The 17597-nt window shown below is 42.5% G+C and overlaps 1 protein-coding gene across 1 annotated transcript; it reads left to right on the forward strand.

The window, feature by feature from the left end:
* The first annotated feature begins 39 nt into the window (after positions 1-39).
* LOC134621336 (ribonuclease inhibitor-like) lies at positions 40-16246 on the forward strand. The gene is made up of 5 exons (XM_063467790.2): positions 40-503; positions 1006-1179; positions 11574-11747; positions 15287-15333; positions 15482-16246. The coding sequence occupies exons 1-5, from the start codon at positions 40-42 to the stop codon at positions 16015-16017; spliced, it is 1395 nt and encodes a 464-aa protein (XP_063323860.2). The 3' UTR covers positions 16018-16246.
* Positions 16247-17597: the final 1351 nt, after the last annotated feature.

The following is a 17597-nucleotide window of genomic DNA, read 5'->3' on the forward strand; positions in this document are numbered from 1 at the left end:
CAGAAACAAACAACCTCCAAGTTTTTTAGCTTTTTAAGCATGAAAGAGTCTCTCCACCAGAGTGCTGTGAACAAGGCCTTACAGAGTCCAAATGGACACCTGGACTTGTTCCTCCGCTTCCTCCTGGGTCTTTCACTGCAGACCAGTCAGAGTCTCCTAAGAGGTCTGCTGACACAGACAGGAAGTAGCTCTCAGACCAATCAGGAAACAGTTCAGTACATCAAGATGAAGCTCAGTGAGAATCTGTCTGCAGAGAAAAGCATCAATCTGATCCACTGTCTGAATGAACTGAATGATCGATCTCTATTGGAGGAGATCCAACAATACAGGACTTCAGGAAGTCTCTCCACTGGTAAACTGTCTCCTGCTCAGTGTTCAGCTCTGACCTTCATCTTACTGTCATCGGAAGAAGATCTGGATGAGTTCGACTTCAAGAAATACTCTGCTTCAGAGGAGGCTCTTCTGAGAATGCTGCCAGTGGTCAAAGCCTCCAACAAAGCTCTGTGAGTACATTTTAACTTATATGCTTGTTGATAAAAAGCAGGTGCGATCAACTAAAAAAACTAACAAGGTAACCTCCAAAACCACAGTAACGAGTGCTGGTGTCTGAAAAGTCTATACAACTATTAAGTGATAATCAGTACTCACTTTGTGCAATACTGAATACATGTTGGCATTTCTGAAATGTTTCTGGGTGTAACTGTCATCAACGTTCCATCCAGACCTGGCCTTCAGTTGTTATCTAAGTTTTAATCATGAACTCTTCTGAAACAATTACAAAATAAAGAAATTTGACACGTTTTGTTGATACCAAAAGCACATTGAACTATCCACTGTTCTTTTACTGCTCTGTTCTCTCTTCACTTCTCTCTTCTCTCTCTGTTTGTCTCCATATGTTGCTCGTTACTTTTCTGACAAAAAGAGAATGGAATATTGCTAAATGTTATATAAACTCATTATACTTGATCAAAAATAATTTTTTGTTGTTTTTCTGTTATTTTTCAGACTGAGTCTCTGTAACCTGTCAGGGAGAAGTTGTGAAGCTCTGTCCTCAGTTCTCAGCTCTCAGTCCTCTAATCTGATCAAGCTAGACCTGAGTAACAATGACCTGCAGGATTCAGGCGTGAAGTTTCTGTCTGAAGGACTGAAGAATCCACACTGTAAACTGGAAACTCTCAGGTGAGATCAAACATTTTTTTAATCAACTGGCAGAATTAGCAAATTAATAATAAGGTAATCCTTTAATAAGAGGAGATGTGGAGGTGTTCTGATGTGCAACATACTCTTATGTTGCAAGATTCTAAAACAAGAAGTAGTTCCTGGGAACTGCTTTCTGTTTTGTTGCTGTCTAAGTAGAAACTTGATGATGAAAATAGTGATGAGTTTGCAGAGTTGAATCCACAGCACACAACACAAATATTCTCACACCCGACAATATGTACATAGTCACGGTGTTGGGTACTTAAGATCATAATTAGAAATATTAATTATAAATTTCTTCAAATGCATTTTCACGCATGTGATACTCATTCAGAGGGGGTGCCGTGGCTCTGCGCTACATACAGACATTTCTGCATCCCTGCCATTCAAAGGCACTTTGTTATATATAGTTTATATATGTAGTATTCAAAACTGGACTGTAAGCTTGGTATTTTTAAAGGAAGCAATTTTAATTCAGTGTTTTCATTAGTCTTAATTTTATGCGTTTACTACCACTAAGAAAAGAACGGACATGAGGCTTAAGGCCTGGACAAGTTTGAAACCTTTTGTCCTTCACAATGGAAAATGGGTATCACTTTATCCAGCTTCTAATTCATAAATTCTGCACTCAGCTTACATTTAAACCTGTGTCTGTGTGTACCTGGCCTGTACCACTACACTTGCTTTCTTCTGAACATTTGCCCCCATCCCTTTCTTTAAATAGTGACATGATCCCAGTCTGTCTTTTAATGTGATTTTTCCACATGATGTGTCCATTAGAATAAAGTCCCAGCCCTGCTGGGATGGAATATCAGCAAGCGTGAAATTTCTTTGATAACTGACATATGAAATTATCTCAGGGGTCGAATTTGGCTGATGGGCCATGTGTTTGACAGCCCTTGTTTAGACAGTTTAGCATTCTATGTTCTACTGAGTTAACTCCAAGCTAAGGAGCAAACCAGCTAACTGCAGCCACAAGCTGCGACTGGTTTTCTTTGTGGATGATTCTCACACTGATCCTTCATGGTGATGCTGCCATCCATCCACGTCTTCTGGATTCCCATCTTCACAGTGTTGGGAAGGTTACTTTTAAAATATATTCCACTACAGATTAGAGAATAAATGCCCCAATGAATACTGAATACTTTGAATTACTTAATATATTATCATGCTTTTTACAACTACATGAACTGACTATTGCTGTGTGATTTATTAATATTACTGAAGACTATTCTCCATACCAATACTAACTAGATGTTTAAATCTTAATATAAAATCAGTAACAGTAGGGTGGACATTAGGTAAGGCTGCACTTTTTGAAGCAATCTCGTATAGAAAACTACTCTGCGCGTAGTAAAGGGACCTCTGGCTAATACGTTGGGTTCGTGTCAGGCTCGTAGTCGAAAACTAGCTTTACTTGTTGTTGGGTCATCTTTGCTAGTGAGAGACAGAGAGAGGCGTTGAAAGGCTGCTCCAACGGAACTTATTGTTTAGAAGGAAAACAGAACACAGTGTACAGTCGAGTCTTAATAGCTTACTTACAACTGGGCTCGTCAGGCACTCTTTTTGGCTGCAGTGGTTATTATTATATTTACATGCTTCCAGCTCCCGTTTCTACTCAGTGACGACTCGTACTTTTCAACTCTTCTTTTTCTCCCTCCCTCCCTCGCTCACAGACACATAACGGTTATGGCAGTCCATTCTCCCTGCAGCACAGACTACACTGCCCATGAGGCGACATTCTTTAGGGCGACGCCTGTAACACTCTGCCTATTGCATTTACATTAAATAATTTTTTGAATTATTCTCCGTGAATCGCTACCTTATTGTGGTGGAGGGGTTTGTGTGTCCCAGGGATCCCAGGGGCAATGTCTTGGGGCTTGTGCCCCCTGGTAGGGTCTCCTATGGCAAATTGGTCCTGGGTGAGGGACCAGACAAAGAGCAATTCAAAAGACCCTTATGAGAAAAACATCGAAGGAACAGTTTACCCTGCCCGGGATAGGGTTACTGGGGCCCTGCCCGGGAGCCAGGCCCGGGGAGGGTCCCCGAGGGCGAGCGTCTGGTGGCCGGGCCTTAGTCCATGGGGCCTGGCCAGGCACAGCCCGAAGAGGAGACATGGGCCCATCCTCCCTCAGGCCCACCACCCACAGGAGGCACCATAGTCGGGCTCACCTCTACGCATGGCTTGGGCTCTGGACCCAGTCTCCTGGAGAGGGGCTGGACTCTGTCTCAGTCTGGAGTTGCCCCTGGTGAGAGGCGACGGGCTGGGGTGGGTATTCTAATATCCCCTCGGCTTGCTGCCGGTACGTTGGGGTTCTTCCCGGTGGATGAGAGGTTTTGTTCCCTGCGCCTTAGGGTCGGGGAACGGGTCCTGACTGTCATCTGTGCTTATGCGCTGAGTGGCAGTTCACAGTACCCAGCCTTCTTATAGTCCTTGGGTGGGGTGCTGGAAGGTGCTCCACCTGGAGACTCTGTTGTCCTACTGGGGATTTCAATGCTCTTGTGGGTAATGACAGCGAGACCTGGAGGGGCGTGACTGCGAGGAATGGCCTCCCTGATCTGTACCTGAGTGGTGTTTTGTTAATGGACTTCTGTGCAAATCACAGTTTGGCCATAACGAACACCTTGTTCGAACATAAGAGTGTCCATATGTGCATGTGGTACCAGGACGCTCTAGGCCGCAGTTCGATGATCTATTTTGTAATTGTATCACTAGACCTGCGACCGTATGTTCTGGATACTCGGGTAAAAAGAGGGGCTGCGCTGTCAACTGATCACCACCTGGTGGTGAGTTGAATCAGGTGGCGGGGGAGGACGCTGGACAGACCTGCCATGCCCAAACATACAGGAAGGGTGTACTGGGAAGCTTCTGCATTGAGCTGTGGCCGCAAGGTGGTTGGTGCCTGTTGTGGTGGTAATCCCTGAACCAAATGGTGGACACCAGGGGTGAAGTGAGCCACCAGGCTGAAGAAGGAGTCCTATCAGGCTTAGTTAGCCTGTGGGACTACGGAGGCAGCTGACAGGTACCACCAGGCCGAGCAAAATGCGGCTTGGGCAGTGGCAGAAGCAAAAAATCGGGTGTGGGAGGAGTTCAGAGAGGCCATGGAAAAAGACTTTCGGACTGCCTCGAAGACATTCTGGCAAACCATCAGGCGTCTCAGGAGGGGAAAGTGGTGCTCTACCTGCACTGTGTATAGTGCTGGCTCCATTTTGCTGCAGTGTCACATTCTTCATATATCCATGCTGGACATTTGAATAGACTGAATATGTCACAGTCCCAGGTTTGGTGTTTTTGTAGTTTAGACTTTATTTTTATTTATAGCTGCTCTGTTTGGTTGCTTTAGTGTTTTTTATTTTAGTTTTCCTATTATTATTGAGTTCATTTACTTCCCTCAGTGTTCCTCTACATCCAATTACTAAGTTCACTCAGGTGTTCCACTCATGGTTGTTATTAACTTCTTGTTTTATTTTGGTAGTTATCGTCTCTGGTGTCAAAGGTTTAGTTTACTTACTCACAGCAGACATTTAGTGATGATCTCACTGTATGTGGTCTTTTAGCGCCTCTTAGTGGTGAACTTGTGGAGTGGTGTTAGTCTGGGTGACGAGTGTAATTGTTGAGTGAGAGAGACCGAGACTGAATGGTGGTAGCACCTTAGCCACAGCTCAGGTGTGGAGAAGCTGAAAAAGAAGGTTTTCTAGTTTGTAAGGATGAAAAAACTCAGATGCTGGAGAGTAACACAGAGCAGCCATGACAGCTGCTCACACAGTTTAGACAGTTTAGCAATCAATGGCTGTGTCCAAATTCATGGGCTGCATCCTCCTGAGGCCGCATTTGTAGACCAATTATGTCACAGCGATGCGCCGAAGGCTGTCCAAATTCGTGGACTCCTCCGAATGCAGCCGACAAATGCGTCCTCCTTTTCCCCGAATTTGAAGGATGGGTCGGGTGTGTCCTTCGTGGCCCACCATATCCCAGAATTCATAGCGCGGCCCAGCCAAACTCCAGTTTCCGGCAATGGCGGCCGCTACTAAGTTTTAAAATTACATTTATTAATCTTTCTGGGTCACAAAATAAACGTTTAACATATTTTCAGGGGAGAATGTAGGTGTGTAAACTTCAAATATCTGCTCGGTTTATCAAGGTATCGCATATGTGAAAAAGTGCTTCGACGTTCTCGGACACGTCTGTTACCCACCAGCTCGATAGCTATAGCCGAGAGCTCGAGGGTCACTAAAGTCGCCAAGAACGATCATTTTCAGATCACCGCGGACTTTCGCTACTCAGGTTAAACGTAATATATAAGTCACTTAGACAACCTAAAAATGATATTGTTTGGCTTTTTTCAGTGTTTTATTTGTTCGTGAGTAAATCGGTTTGGCTGAGATTAAAATTATTAGATTAGATTAGATAAAATAAAACTTTATTAATCCCCTGGGTGGTTTTCACACAGCTGAATAAACGTCAAACAGAAAACCGATTAAACAGAAGTGTGAGATGGTCGAGAGTTTACACCAGTGTCCTGTTATATTTTAGATAGCAAGGAGCAGACGGCTGAGTTTATTAAACTCCACCAGACAGCAGTGACGTTAATCAGAAGGCTAGACCGTCCAATTTCACAGCCATTTACTTCCGGCCTACCCGACCTTCTGAGGACCCGCCCTACGTAGACCGCGAAGGCCAGGTCCTCAGGAGGATGCAGCCCATGAATTTGGACACGACCAATGTTATATTGAGTTAGCTCCCAGCTTATTAGCAGACCGGCTAACTAGCAGACAAGCTAACTAGCAGAGAAGCTAACTAACAGACAAGCTAACTAGCAAACCAGCTAACTGCAGCCACAAGCTGAAGGATGATTAAATGTAGTGGAGATATCAGGGATGACACTGGTGTGTCTGATTCACTCTTTAGCACTCTGGTCACTCCAGTGTGACAGCCAGAACACCACTGAAGGCCAAATGATCCCAGCGTGTGGAATAAGGAGCTTAAGGTTCAGTTTGAGGTTTTGTCAAAGCAGTGAACACAAAGAAAGCCTGGCTTTGGTGGACTTCCATGATGCTCTGCTTTCTTCTCCACTCTCCTCTTCAGGGCTCGCAAAATTTCAAAATCCCTGGTAGCCCTTCGGGCAGGCACTCTTTAGTTTTTGGTAGCCCGAAATAAATTTAAGTAGCCCGAATAAAAAAAATATTATTTTTATTGTATAATATTGTAAAGGAAACAAAACATCAATCAAAAAATTGTTAAAACACAAATTACAGCAACTGTGTAAACATTACAATCAACTCAAATATCTGGTTCTAATTAAACAGAATTTTCTGTGAACTTGTTAGAACTGTGTAGAACATGAATTAGTCTGTGTCAGATCCTGAATCTGAAATTTCCACTGAAGTCACGGATGAGAAAATGCCACTCGACGTTGAAGGCATAGCATCTCCTTCATCAGCTTTCTCTTCCTGTGCATTGCCCTCCATTTCACTGCTCTTTGTTCTTGTCGGGGTTTTATGATCCAGGTGTCTTGAACCTTTTCTAGAAAACATCCAGAAACGAATCGACTTGTCAGGGCAAAAAGATTCAACTGTTTCCCCATTAATGGAGAGTTGCATGCAGTCATTCAGTGTTTCAGGGTGTAGAGAGGTACGATGTGTTGTCTTCACTCGGTTCATGCAAGAAAATCCTCTCTCACAGATGGCTGTCGATGGACTAAGTGTCAGCATTAATTTCACCAGCAACAAGATATGAGAGAGATGTTCTGGATTCTCAGAGAGGAGATCTCTGTACAAGCAATCTACTTTGTGACCCCGGCGTTCTGCAAGCCATACTTTTAGATCCATCCATTCTTGTGGAATTTTCTCTTTTTCTTCTGCATCTAGCAAACAGGCAAAATGTGTGACAAGATAATCCACCTCTTCATCCCCATAATTTGCTAGTTCTTCTCTGGGGTAGGGAAGAGTGGAAGGGTCAAAAACCTTGAAACAAGAGAGAGGCTTTTCATGGAGATTTTTAAATCTGTTGTCCATGTACTTGACTGTGTTGTCAATAATCTTCTGGATCTCTGCACCAAAGGTGTCTTTGTCTGTTCCCTCACCTCTTCTAGCAGGTCGCTGACTTTTGTTAGCTGAGTTCCACAGTAGCAAATGCTACCATCCTGGTTCGCTGTGAACTTTGTGTCCAAGGTTTTCTGATATTCTCCTGGTTTTGTTTTTAGGCTGAGTAAGCGTGATGTTGTGCTCTCAACTAACTGATTTGTTCGTGTGATGTTTAGGTTATCATGCTGAAAATCAGTAGAGCACTTGGATAAGATGGTACTGTAGTCCAACATGAAATGCAGGAAGCGAACAAATTTCTCAGTCTTCATCTCCTGCACCACCCCCTTAGCCTTGGCTGCATCCTCAGCTTTGACATCACTTCCTTCTGCCATGTTCTCCATATGAACAACAGTGGGAGTGTAATTTTTTTCCACAGCCTTTAGACATCTCAGCCGGCTTGGAAGCCACCGTGTGCTCTTCAGGCCACTGAAATGTGCCAGCCTCTCATTTAGCAGTTCACTTATTTCTGTCAGCTCTCTTCGCTTCTTTGGGGAATAGTAGTACATCTTAAAGATGGTTTTCAGTGTATCTTCAAATTTCACCAGGTACTCACAGCCTTTCACGCTATCCAGCACGGCTAGCTCTAGTTTGTGTGCCACACAGTGGATTGTTATGATGTGGGGTATCCTCTGTTTCAGTCTCCCAGCTACTCCTGTTTTCTCACCCATCATCACTGCAGCACCATCAAAATTTGCACACACTACTTTCTTTTTCCATGTGTCCTCTCTGATACCCATGGTGTTCACTGCTTCATCAATAGCCTCTAAAATACCTGCAGCATTTGCACTCTTGACTGGCTGACATTTGATCATGTATGTGGCTATGTCACCATTATCCCTCACATACCTGACGTCAACCAACTCCTGTTCTATTATACCAGTGTCTGTACTGCCATCTGCAAGAATGGATAAGAACCTGCTTTCTTGAATTTCCTTTTCAATCTGGTCTCTTGAAGTTTGTGCTATTGCTCCAATAAACTCTCTGCAAGCATGGTCATTGAGGTAAGTGGAACCAAGATCTAGGCCATTTGCTTTCTGAAGTTTGCAAAGACTGCTAAATTTTGCCAGTGGTAGTTCACTCTTTGCAACATAGTACGCAGTTCTAAACAGCTTTTTCAGGACTTCTTGTTGTGCTTGGTTTATTTTTAGTATGGTTTTTGCAATTGGTGTTTGTTCTGGGACAGATGCTGCAGACTGAGCACCAATGCATTTCTTGTGATGCAGAGATTTCTCATGAGTTCTGATGGGGTCTTTCCTAAAATTACTGGTCCCAGTAACAAAGGCGCTTGTCGACTCAGCAATAGAGGGAAACTCACGACACACCCGGCAGAACATCATGTTATTTACCTTGTCATATTCCAGCCACAGAAATTCTTTTGTCCATGAATCCAAAAAACTGCGCTTTCTTTTTGCCTCGTAATCTGACTTATCGTAACTTTTCCGCTTTGTGGTAGGCCTTTCTTTGCCTGTCCCTTCTTCATCCTGACCTGTCTTTTTTGGCTCAGCAGAACTAAAATACCTGCGTAAATCCATCTGTCTTTACACATGCCAGATATTTTTTTTTTTAATTCTCTGCGCAGTCAACCTCTAGCACGTTTAAGCTTGCTGCGGGAGATTTCACGTGCGACGTTTGAAGAGTAAGCTAGTGAGTGATGTTGTGTCCTGTCTGACTATACCATATTGCACCACTAGAGGGTGGTGTCGTGAAATAAGAGGAAAGTGCAGTCGGGAAATTGTAGAGTTAGAATATAGTTAAGACGGCTATCTGATAACTCGATGTGTCTCCCTGTTACCTCTACGATGTAAAGTTATGTGCTGCATTCATGAAAGAGCACTGTTCTTTGATGAGGACTCAGCTAATTACTCAGCTACATTTGCGATAGAAAGCAAAGGCATTGTCATATATTTTTACTTCCTATGATAGCCCGACGGGCAGGGCTGAGATAGATTTTGGTAGCCCGACTGGAAATATCACTAGCCCCGGGACGTCAGGCTAGCGATTTTGCGAGCCCTGCTCTTTTCACTCCTGATGCTTTTATATGTCACTACTGCATGTCCTTAACTTTTGTCTTCTCTCTCCTTAGTTTGTGTTTTGTTCTTGTCTCTCTGAGCTCATCTCTTCTCTTTCCCCTCACCCTGCAACCAGTCATGGTAGATGCTCCTCCTGGAGCCTGATTTCACTGGGAGGATCTTTGTGTCAAAGGGAGTTCTTCTTCCCACCATCACCAAGTGCTGCGCACAGTGGATTGTCTGATGGTTGGGGTTTTCTCTCTAAAATTGGAGGCTTTTACCTCACACTGTTAAAGAGCTTGAGATGACTGTTTGAATTGTCACTTATAAATATAGTTGCATTGAATGGATAACATATTTAATCATCTATTTAATGGATAGATGTTATTGTGACAAACAGAAAATGGTTGGTGACTAGGGATGGGTACTGGTGTCCGGTGCCATCATGGCACCGGTTCTGCCATAAACGGTAGTAACCAGACCGAAAAGTAGCGCACATTTCGGTGCTTTATTTCAGTGCTTTTTTTGCTGAGATGTGATACACTTTAGATTCTAGGCAATCATTTTACGTTTCCGAGGATAGTAGGCGGGGCCAGGTACGTCCGTTCTTTTAGAACAGAGCTACAGATTAAAAATGCCCAAGGCAAAGCGGTCAAAAGTCTGGCTGTTAGGGCTGCACGATTAATCGTTAGAAAATCGCGATCTCGATTCATACTTATGTGCGATTTCATTTCCAAATGACACCGATTTAAAAAAAAAAAAAAGAAAGAAAGAAAGACGACGACGATTGTACCGCATTTTGATCCGGGACGTAATCTGCATGAAAACAAGCGCTCACTCTTCCTGCTCAACAAATGACAAGGGCGGAGCCTTATACCACGTGATACAGAAGCTGTGCCGTGATGCTCAAATTGGCAGGAAAAACAACGGAGAACACGTCAGGGATGACGAGAAAGTGACAGGAGAAAATCCGTCCCGGTCAACCACCCAAACATCAATAACGGGAACCTTATACAGCGCTTCCCTATATACGTCGAACTCCCGCAGGCACAAAGAAATTACGGAGGCTATTACTTATCACCTGACCAAAGATATATCAACACTGTGCAAAACGAGGGATTTAGGAAAATGATCAACACCCTAGACAAACGCTACACAGTGCCCTCCCGCAACAATTTTTCTATTGTTGCACTACCTGCTCTATACACGCAGTGTCGAGCAACGGTGGAGACGGAATTTCAAGCAGTACAACATTTTGCGGCAACCACAAAATGTGAGACATTTATTGTTTTTATGTTTATTTATTGTTTTTATGTTCAGTCTCAACTGTTACGAAGTTGATGTGCAGTTAATAAGTGCAATAAATATTTATATTGGAAAAGAAAATCGTGAGAGAATCGTGATCTCAATTCTAAGCAAAAAAATCATGATTCTCATTTTATGCAAAATCGTGCAGCCCTACTGGCTGTACTTCACAGCAAAAGATGCAAACTCAGCAGCCTGCAACAAATGCTTTAAGCTGATACTGTGATACTGTCAAAGGAGGTAACACCTCAAATCTGATGAAACACCTGGAGACGCATAGCGTTTTTGTTTTTTTTAAATCCGAGAAATGCGCCGTATTTCATAGCTTGCTGCGAGACCTCACACTGTGCACTTCAACTGCGGGTGTGGTGCCTGTTATCGGACCCGGACTTAGCAACATCTCCCAAAAACCCGAAGAGGAGAGTCCTGGCCCCCAGCCCTGCCAGTGTAGCAGAAATGATGAGGATGATGATGGCAGCAGCAGCTGCATGAGTAGCTTAATGCTGTTCGTGTGTAATTTACGTTGAGTACGCTAACCACGTTATTATTAATGCACGTAAGGTGAACTAGCAAACACCATCGTAGTTACATGCAGCTGTCTTCTTGTTTGATGGCAGATACTCCCTTCAACCTGGTCAAAAAGGCTAAAATGACCAAAGAAAAAGTGGGAAACAGTTAAACATGAGAGGTTTTTGGACAAAGTTTGTGTTTTTTCCATTGATTAAGCTAAAAGTAATACCATATATACCCTATAGCTGCAGAAAAGGCTAACATTGTTATCTTTTTACAAAAAACAGCTGAACATGAGAGGTTTTTGGACAAGTGTGTGTTCTCCATTGTTTAAGCACCGGTTTGAGCACCGTTTGAGCACCGGCACCGTTTCAAAAGTACTGGTTTGACACCGGTATCGGATAAAACCTAAACGATACCCATCCCTATTGGTGACTGATGGATTGCTGTTTTGTGTGTCTGCAGTCTGTCAGGCTGTCTGATCACAGAGGAAGGCTGTACTTCTCTGGCCTCAGCTCTGGTTTCCAACCCCTCCAATCTGAGAGAGCTGGACCTGAGCTACAATCATCCAGGAGACTCAGGAATGAAGCTGCTGTCAGCTGGACTGAAGGATCCAGGCTGGAGCCTGGACACTCTCAGGTATGGAGAGAATATCTGATAGAGGAGGAAGAGTACATGGATATTTATGTAGTGGGTCTCCAAGGAGTCTGTTTGCAGGAACATTTAGGTCACAGGTGTACCTGAGATAGATCCCACTGTGTACCTAATAAAGTGTCAGCCATGTGTATGTTTCCCATGCTGTATGTCCACAGTGACAGAAGGATGAAACAAGGCTGTGAATCATTTCAGTCTGTGTGCGTGACAAAGAGACAGACAGGAGCAGCTAACATTTGGAAATGGAAGCTTAAATAATGACAAACTCTACATTCACAGCTGAATTCACAATAAATTTGTTCTCAAGTTTACATTTTTCTATTATTGTTCTCAAACAACAGAATGAGAATGAAATATGGTATTAGCATTAGCTGCCAATTCCCATTCACCTAAAATTAGCATTGGCCACTAATGGCAGTCTACTAAACATTAAACACTCACTAATTTAATGCTAATTCATGTCAAGTTAGCATTAGCTGCTAGCATCAGCCTACCTAGCAGTAGCTGCTCACATTATTAAAAGGGAAGGGGAAAGTGTTAGCATTATATGATAATGTTAACTCAAATTAGCATTAGCTAGTAATGGCAGCCTACTTAGCACAACTCCTCACATCAAGAGAAAATAGTTAGCGTTATTTGATAATGCTAATTCACATCAAATTAGCAATAGTTAATAAAGGTAACCTACTCAGTATTAGCTGCTCACATTGTTAAAATTGATGGAAAAATAATATAAGCATTAGCTACTTGTTAAAAAGTTTTTAGCATTAGCGGATAAATTTGCATTAGCTAATTATGGCAACCTATTTAGTATTAGCTGCGTACATTGTTATAAATCAAGAGAATATGGTATTAGCATTAGTTGCCAATGCTTACTCACCTAAAACTAGCATTAGCCACTAATGGTAGCCTATTTAGCATAAACTTCTTAATGTTAAATAAAGTTAATTAATGCTAAATAGGCTTAACTGAAATAAAAGTAGTGTTAGCATTAGCTGCTGATATTGTTAAAATATAATAAAAAGTAAGAAAAAACATTGTTAGCAGTAGTGGATAATGCTAACAAACATCAAATTAGCATTAGCTAATAACGGCAGCCTTTTTAGCATTAGCTGCTCATATTGTTATAATACAAGGGACAAGAGTTAGCAAAAACATTTTTAGCGTTAGCGGATAATACTAATTCAACTCAAATTAGCATTAGCTAATAACGACAACGTACCTAGCAAAAAAATATGGTATTAGCATTAGCTACTAATGCTTATTCACTTCAATTTAGCATTAGTTAATGACGGTAGACTTTGTATCGAAAAGACATTGTAAGCATAAGCGGATAATTCACCTAAAATTACTATTAGCTACTAATGGCAGTCTACTTAGCATTAACTCCTCACTAATATAATGCTAATTCATATCAAATTAGCATTAGCTGCTAACATCAGCCTACATAGCACTAGCTGCTTACATTGTTAAAAGGGAAGGGAAAACGATATTAGCATTAGCTGGTAATAATTATTCACCCCTAATTAGAATTAGCCGCTAATGGCAGCCTATTTAGCATTAACTCATCACATCGTTATAATGCAAGGGAAAAGAGTTAGCATTATCGAATAATGTTGACCTTGGTCGACTGGAAAAGTTCAGAACCTAAAGATTTAGGAGTGTTTCTTGATAGCTCTTTCTCATTTAAGAAACAAATAAATTCTGTTATTAAAACCAGCTGTAAGGTTTATATTGTTGATTGTCATTTGTGCTTAGAAATATTTACTCATATATGCTTAGTTTTATAATCTATTGCATAATGATAGAGGTTTGATCCTTATAGGGTTGCCAACTCCCTGAAAAATAAATAAGGAACACCTGGTGGCCAGGGCCGGGCGACCCAGTTGTCTTCACCCTTCCCAGTGTGGTGAATTTTGTAGCTCTTTTTTTGTATGTGAAATTGTTTTTTTAACCATTTGATTTGAATTTGATTTAAGTAGATGCATATTCTTTGTGATATGAACACATGGGAAACAAATGATCATTTAGCCATTTATTTTTAGCTCAAACTGACAACATTAACACAATAAAACAGGTCTCTTTCTTAAACAGAAGCCTGTCATGCTTAACTTTTGAGAATATAAGTAAATCTTTCTTTAAAAGAACTCTGTCCTGCTTAACTTAAAATTATATAAATTAATAGAAAACAATAGAACGAAAAACATTCTTGTAACAGTGCACATATAGTGCATTTAGTACAATTGGCTTTAGTTGAGGTATTATTTCAGGTGTTATGGTATAGGAGGACACCTACTCTGTCATACGCACACACACACACACACACACACACACACACACACACACACACACACACACACACATACCTACACTATGCACAGACTGGTACTCTTTGTTCATACCTGTGTAAGACGTCGTACAGCCCCGATTTGCAGACGCTGTACGCAGAGGCTCAGGAGCAGAAGTCTCATTGTAAACAGATCACGGCAGACCCGACGATGTTTGCATGAACGCGCTTTTCAGCATCTCTTTATTGACACTTTTCACACACGGTTGCTGTACGCATACAGCCGGCTGTAGCTTTGCAGCTCACAGCCCGACACACACCAACAACAACACAACAGCAGAGAGAGCACAGACGTTAAGGCGGCGAGGCGTGATTGCGGGTGTCGCTCAGGTGCGCCCCCCCTGCAGTGGCGCTGCAGACCACGCCCCGCCACACACATTAACCAGGTAAAATACATATTTAGGCAGAATTTTGCAAATATCTATTTTTCTTTAATTTTTTTTAGCAGCATAGTGTTTTTTTTCCAATTAGTTTTTAAAAGTCAGGTCAAGGGTCCAAAAGCCCAAAGGCGATATAAGGGTGGCGGCTCACAACAGTTTTTGTTTGCTGGATCATTTTAGTTCAGCTGGGTGTCTTTGCTTTGTTATATTTCTTTAACAGTTCAAAATGTGTTAATTACATGAATAAAATGTAATTTTCTCTGTAGCACTTCATGGATTTCATAAGCAACACACCTTAGTTGTTCACACAAAGGTAGAAAACAATACATACATCTCTGAGTGGATTGGCTCCATCTTATCTCTCTTTAACAAAAATAATCCAAGCAGAGCCCTCAGGTCTGCAGATAAGCAGCTTCTGACCAGAACTAGCCGTAAAAACAGAGGTGAGCTTTATCGATCGCTGCAGCCAAACTCTGGAACAGTCGCCCTTCACATCAGGTCGTCACCAACACTCGACATTTTTAAAACCCGGTTGGAAACACATTTGTACTCTGTAGCTTTCAATTCTGACGAGTCTTTATAGTAATTACTGTGTATGTTTCCTATTTTATCTCTACTCTGTGCAGCACTTTGGCTCAACCTGTTTTTAAATGTGCTGATAAATAAATGTAGATTTCTTTGAATAAAACAGTGGAGCCGAGCTTTGAGCTCAGTGTGTAACAGTGTGTGTGTGAGAGCCATGTAATGTCCATGTGTGCATGCTGACTGTGCTGCTCTGACCCCCCTCCTCCTTTCAGGGTGGAGCCTGCTGGAGTCCGATGGTTGAGACCAGGTCTGAGGAAGTGTAAGTGTGTTTTTAATGGGATTCATGAAAACAAAGCAGCACACATTCAACCATCTTCATCATGTCAGGAGTCATCATCAAAGTGTCAATCAATGAACAGATGATGGATCAATAACTGCAGCTGGATTGTGTTTGTTCTCTCCATCAGATTCCTGTCAACTCACAATCAACACAAACACAGTGAACACAAAGCTCCAACTGTCTGACAACAACAGGAAGGTGACACATGTGGAGGAGGTTCAGTCATATCCTCATCATCCAGACAGATTTGATGGTTTGTGGCCTCAGCTGTTGTGTAGAAATGGTCTGACTGGTCGCTGTTACTGGGAGGTCGAGTGGAGAGGAGACGTTTTTATATCAGTGAGTTACAGAAGCATCAGAAGGAAAGGAGACAGTGAAGACTGTGTGTTTGGATACAATGATCAGTCCTGGAGTCTGTACTGCTCTGATGATGGTCCTCGTTATGTCTGGCACAATAACAGACACACATCCATCTCCTCCTCCTCCTCCTCTGTCTCTATCAGAGCAGCAGTGTATGTGGACTGTCCTGCTGGCACTCTGTCCTTCTACAGAGTCTCCTCTGACACTCTGATCCACCTCCACACCTTCAACACCACATTCACTCAAACTCTTTATCCTGGGTTTAGGTTCTTGTCTCCTGGTTCCTCAGTGTCCCTGTGCTGAGTGTAAAGAGTGTCTCCTGTTAGAGAAACACTCTGACTGTTGAACAGATAGTTCAGTCTGTACATGTCTGTCTCTTTCACTCACAAACACGTTTTCAGATTCATGGATTCAATCAGTTGATGTTTGAAACTCTTCTAAATGATTCCTTGTAAACTTCTTCCTCTTCAGTCACAAACAAACAGGAAGTGATGTCACATGTGTTCCTGTCCACAGCAGAATGAGTCTATTGCTGACAATCAGTGATGTACAAACAGAGTGAGCATTTCTGAGGCCCAAAATAAACTGAGTAGTTCACTGAATGAACAATGGACTGTGAGCTCAGTTCCTTCATCATTAGTATGGATTATATATGTATATGTATTATATTAGTATCATATATATCAGGTGCTGCTGCTGCTGGTTTCAGTCATTGTGCAAATGTGCTGTTTGTAAGGTTGTAAAGCTGCAGTCAGCTGAGACTGAAGAAGTCACCTGATCAGTGAGCAAACGTGAAAACGTCCAGATGAACAGAATCAACCTTTTGGGATCAGCCAGCAATGCAGCATCATTGTTGTTCAGGTTCAGAGGTTTGCAGGAATGAACTGATGACCAGAAACAGCTGCAAAGTCCAATAAAATACCAGCTGGAGTTCAGCTGCATTTGAAGAAGTCAAAGAAAAGTAAGGATGGCAAAGGGCGATGTTTTCTTCCAAAGAACTGAAAACATGGTCGACGCCTCATTAGAAGAATAATCTGGACATTTGTGAGGAACTCTAACCAAGAAAGCAACACAAGAAAGCAACGTCACACAGATCCAACAGACAGTTTCCATGACTGGAAGTGTTCAGTGTAAAAATGCTACATTGCATTATTGCATCCTCTCACCACAGGAGGCGCTGTTGGCACCACTGATTGCTGATCAGCTGTTCTCTGATGATCTGATTGATCCTGTGAATAACGGGACTCACTGAACTCTGTGACACAGTGAAGATTACAGAGTTTAACATCTGACTGACGTCACACAGACAGAAGGATGAACCAGTGAGGCACAGAACACAGTTACTGGAGACACTGGATCAGCTCCATGTGAACCTCTGATGGAGAAGCTGCTGACCCAGAGAAACATCAGGACATGACAGGCAGCTGCACTGATCTAACAACATGTAGCAGAGCTGATCTATGTTAGAGGATCTATCACAGCAGCTGAAAGTCCAACACTGGATACCAGCTGAGCCTGTGCTGAGTGTTACAGGAAAAGAAACACTGGTTGACACAGTGATGCTGACTGGGGCACAGAGCTGAATGATGCAGCATCAGGACACTGTTTCAGTCTGACTGACAGAGAAACCTGTAGCTGCATCTACATGTGAGGCAGAGGCCACACAAGCAGGTTTCTATGTTTCACAGTGACTGAGATCTTCAGTGGGGGTGGACATGCTCCTGTACAGACCTCTGAGGAGAACCAAGGTGCAGTCAAAGAGTCCAGTCTGTCCTCACAGATGTGAACATGTGGTTTCATCAGGTCTGCTGTCAGCTAGCAGGCTCACATCAGAATCACTGTTCCTGAAAAACACAGTCTGTGTGACATCATCAGTCAGCTGA

The sequence above is a fragment of the Pelmatolapia mariae genome, linkage group LG3_W (genome assembly GCF_036321145.2).
Source record: "Pelmatolapia mariae isolate MD_Pm_ZW linkage group LG3_W, Pm_UMD_F_2, whole genome shotgun sequence".
Lineage (NCBI taxonomy): Eukaryota > Metazoa > Chordata > Actinopteri > Cichliformes > Cichlidae > Pelmatolapia > Pelmatolapia mariae.

What these genes read in the sequence shown, in the direction of transcription:
- LOC134621336 (XM_063467790.2), top strand. Translation starts at nt 40, where the DNA reads ATGAAAGAGTCTCTCCACCAGAGTGCTGTGAACAAGGCCTTACAGAGT. An exon ending in AAAGCCTCCAACAAAGCTCT is followed by an intron (nt 504 to 1,005) that starts GTGAGTACATTT and finishes GTTATTTTTCAG; the next exon opens with ACTGAGTCTCTGTAACCTGT. An exon ending in GAGACCAGGTCTGAGGAAGT is followed by an intron (nt 15,334 to 15,481) that starts GTAAGTGTGTTT and finishes TCTCTCCATCAG; the next exon opens with ATTCCTGTCAACTCACAATC.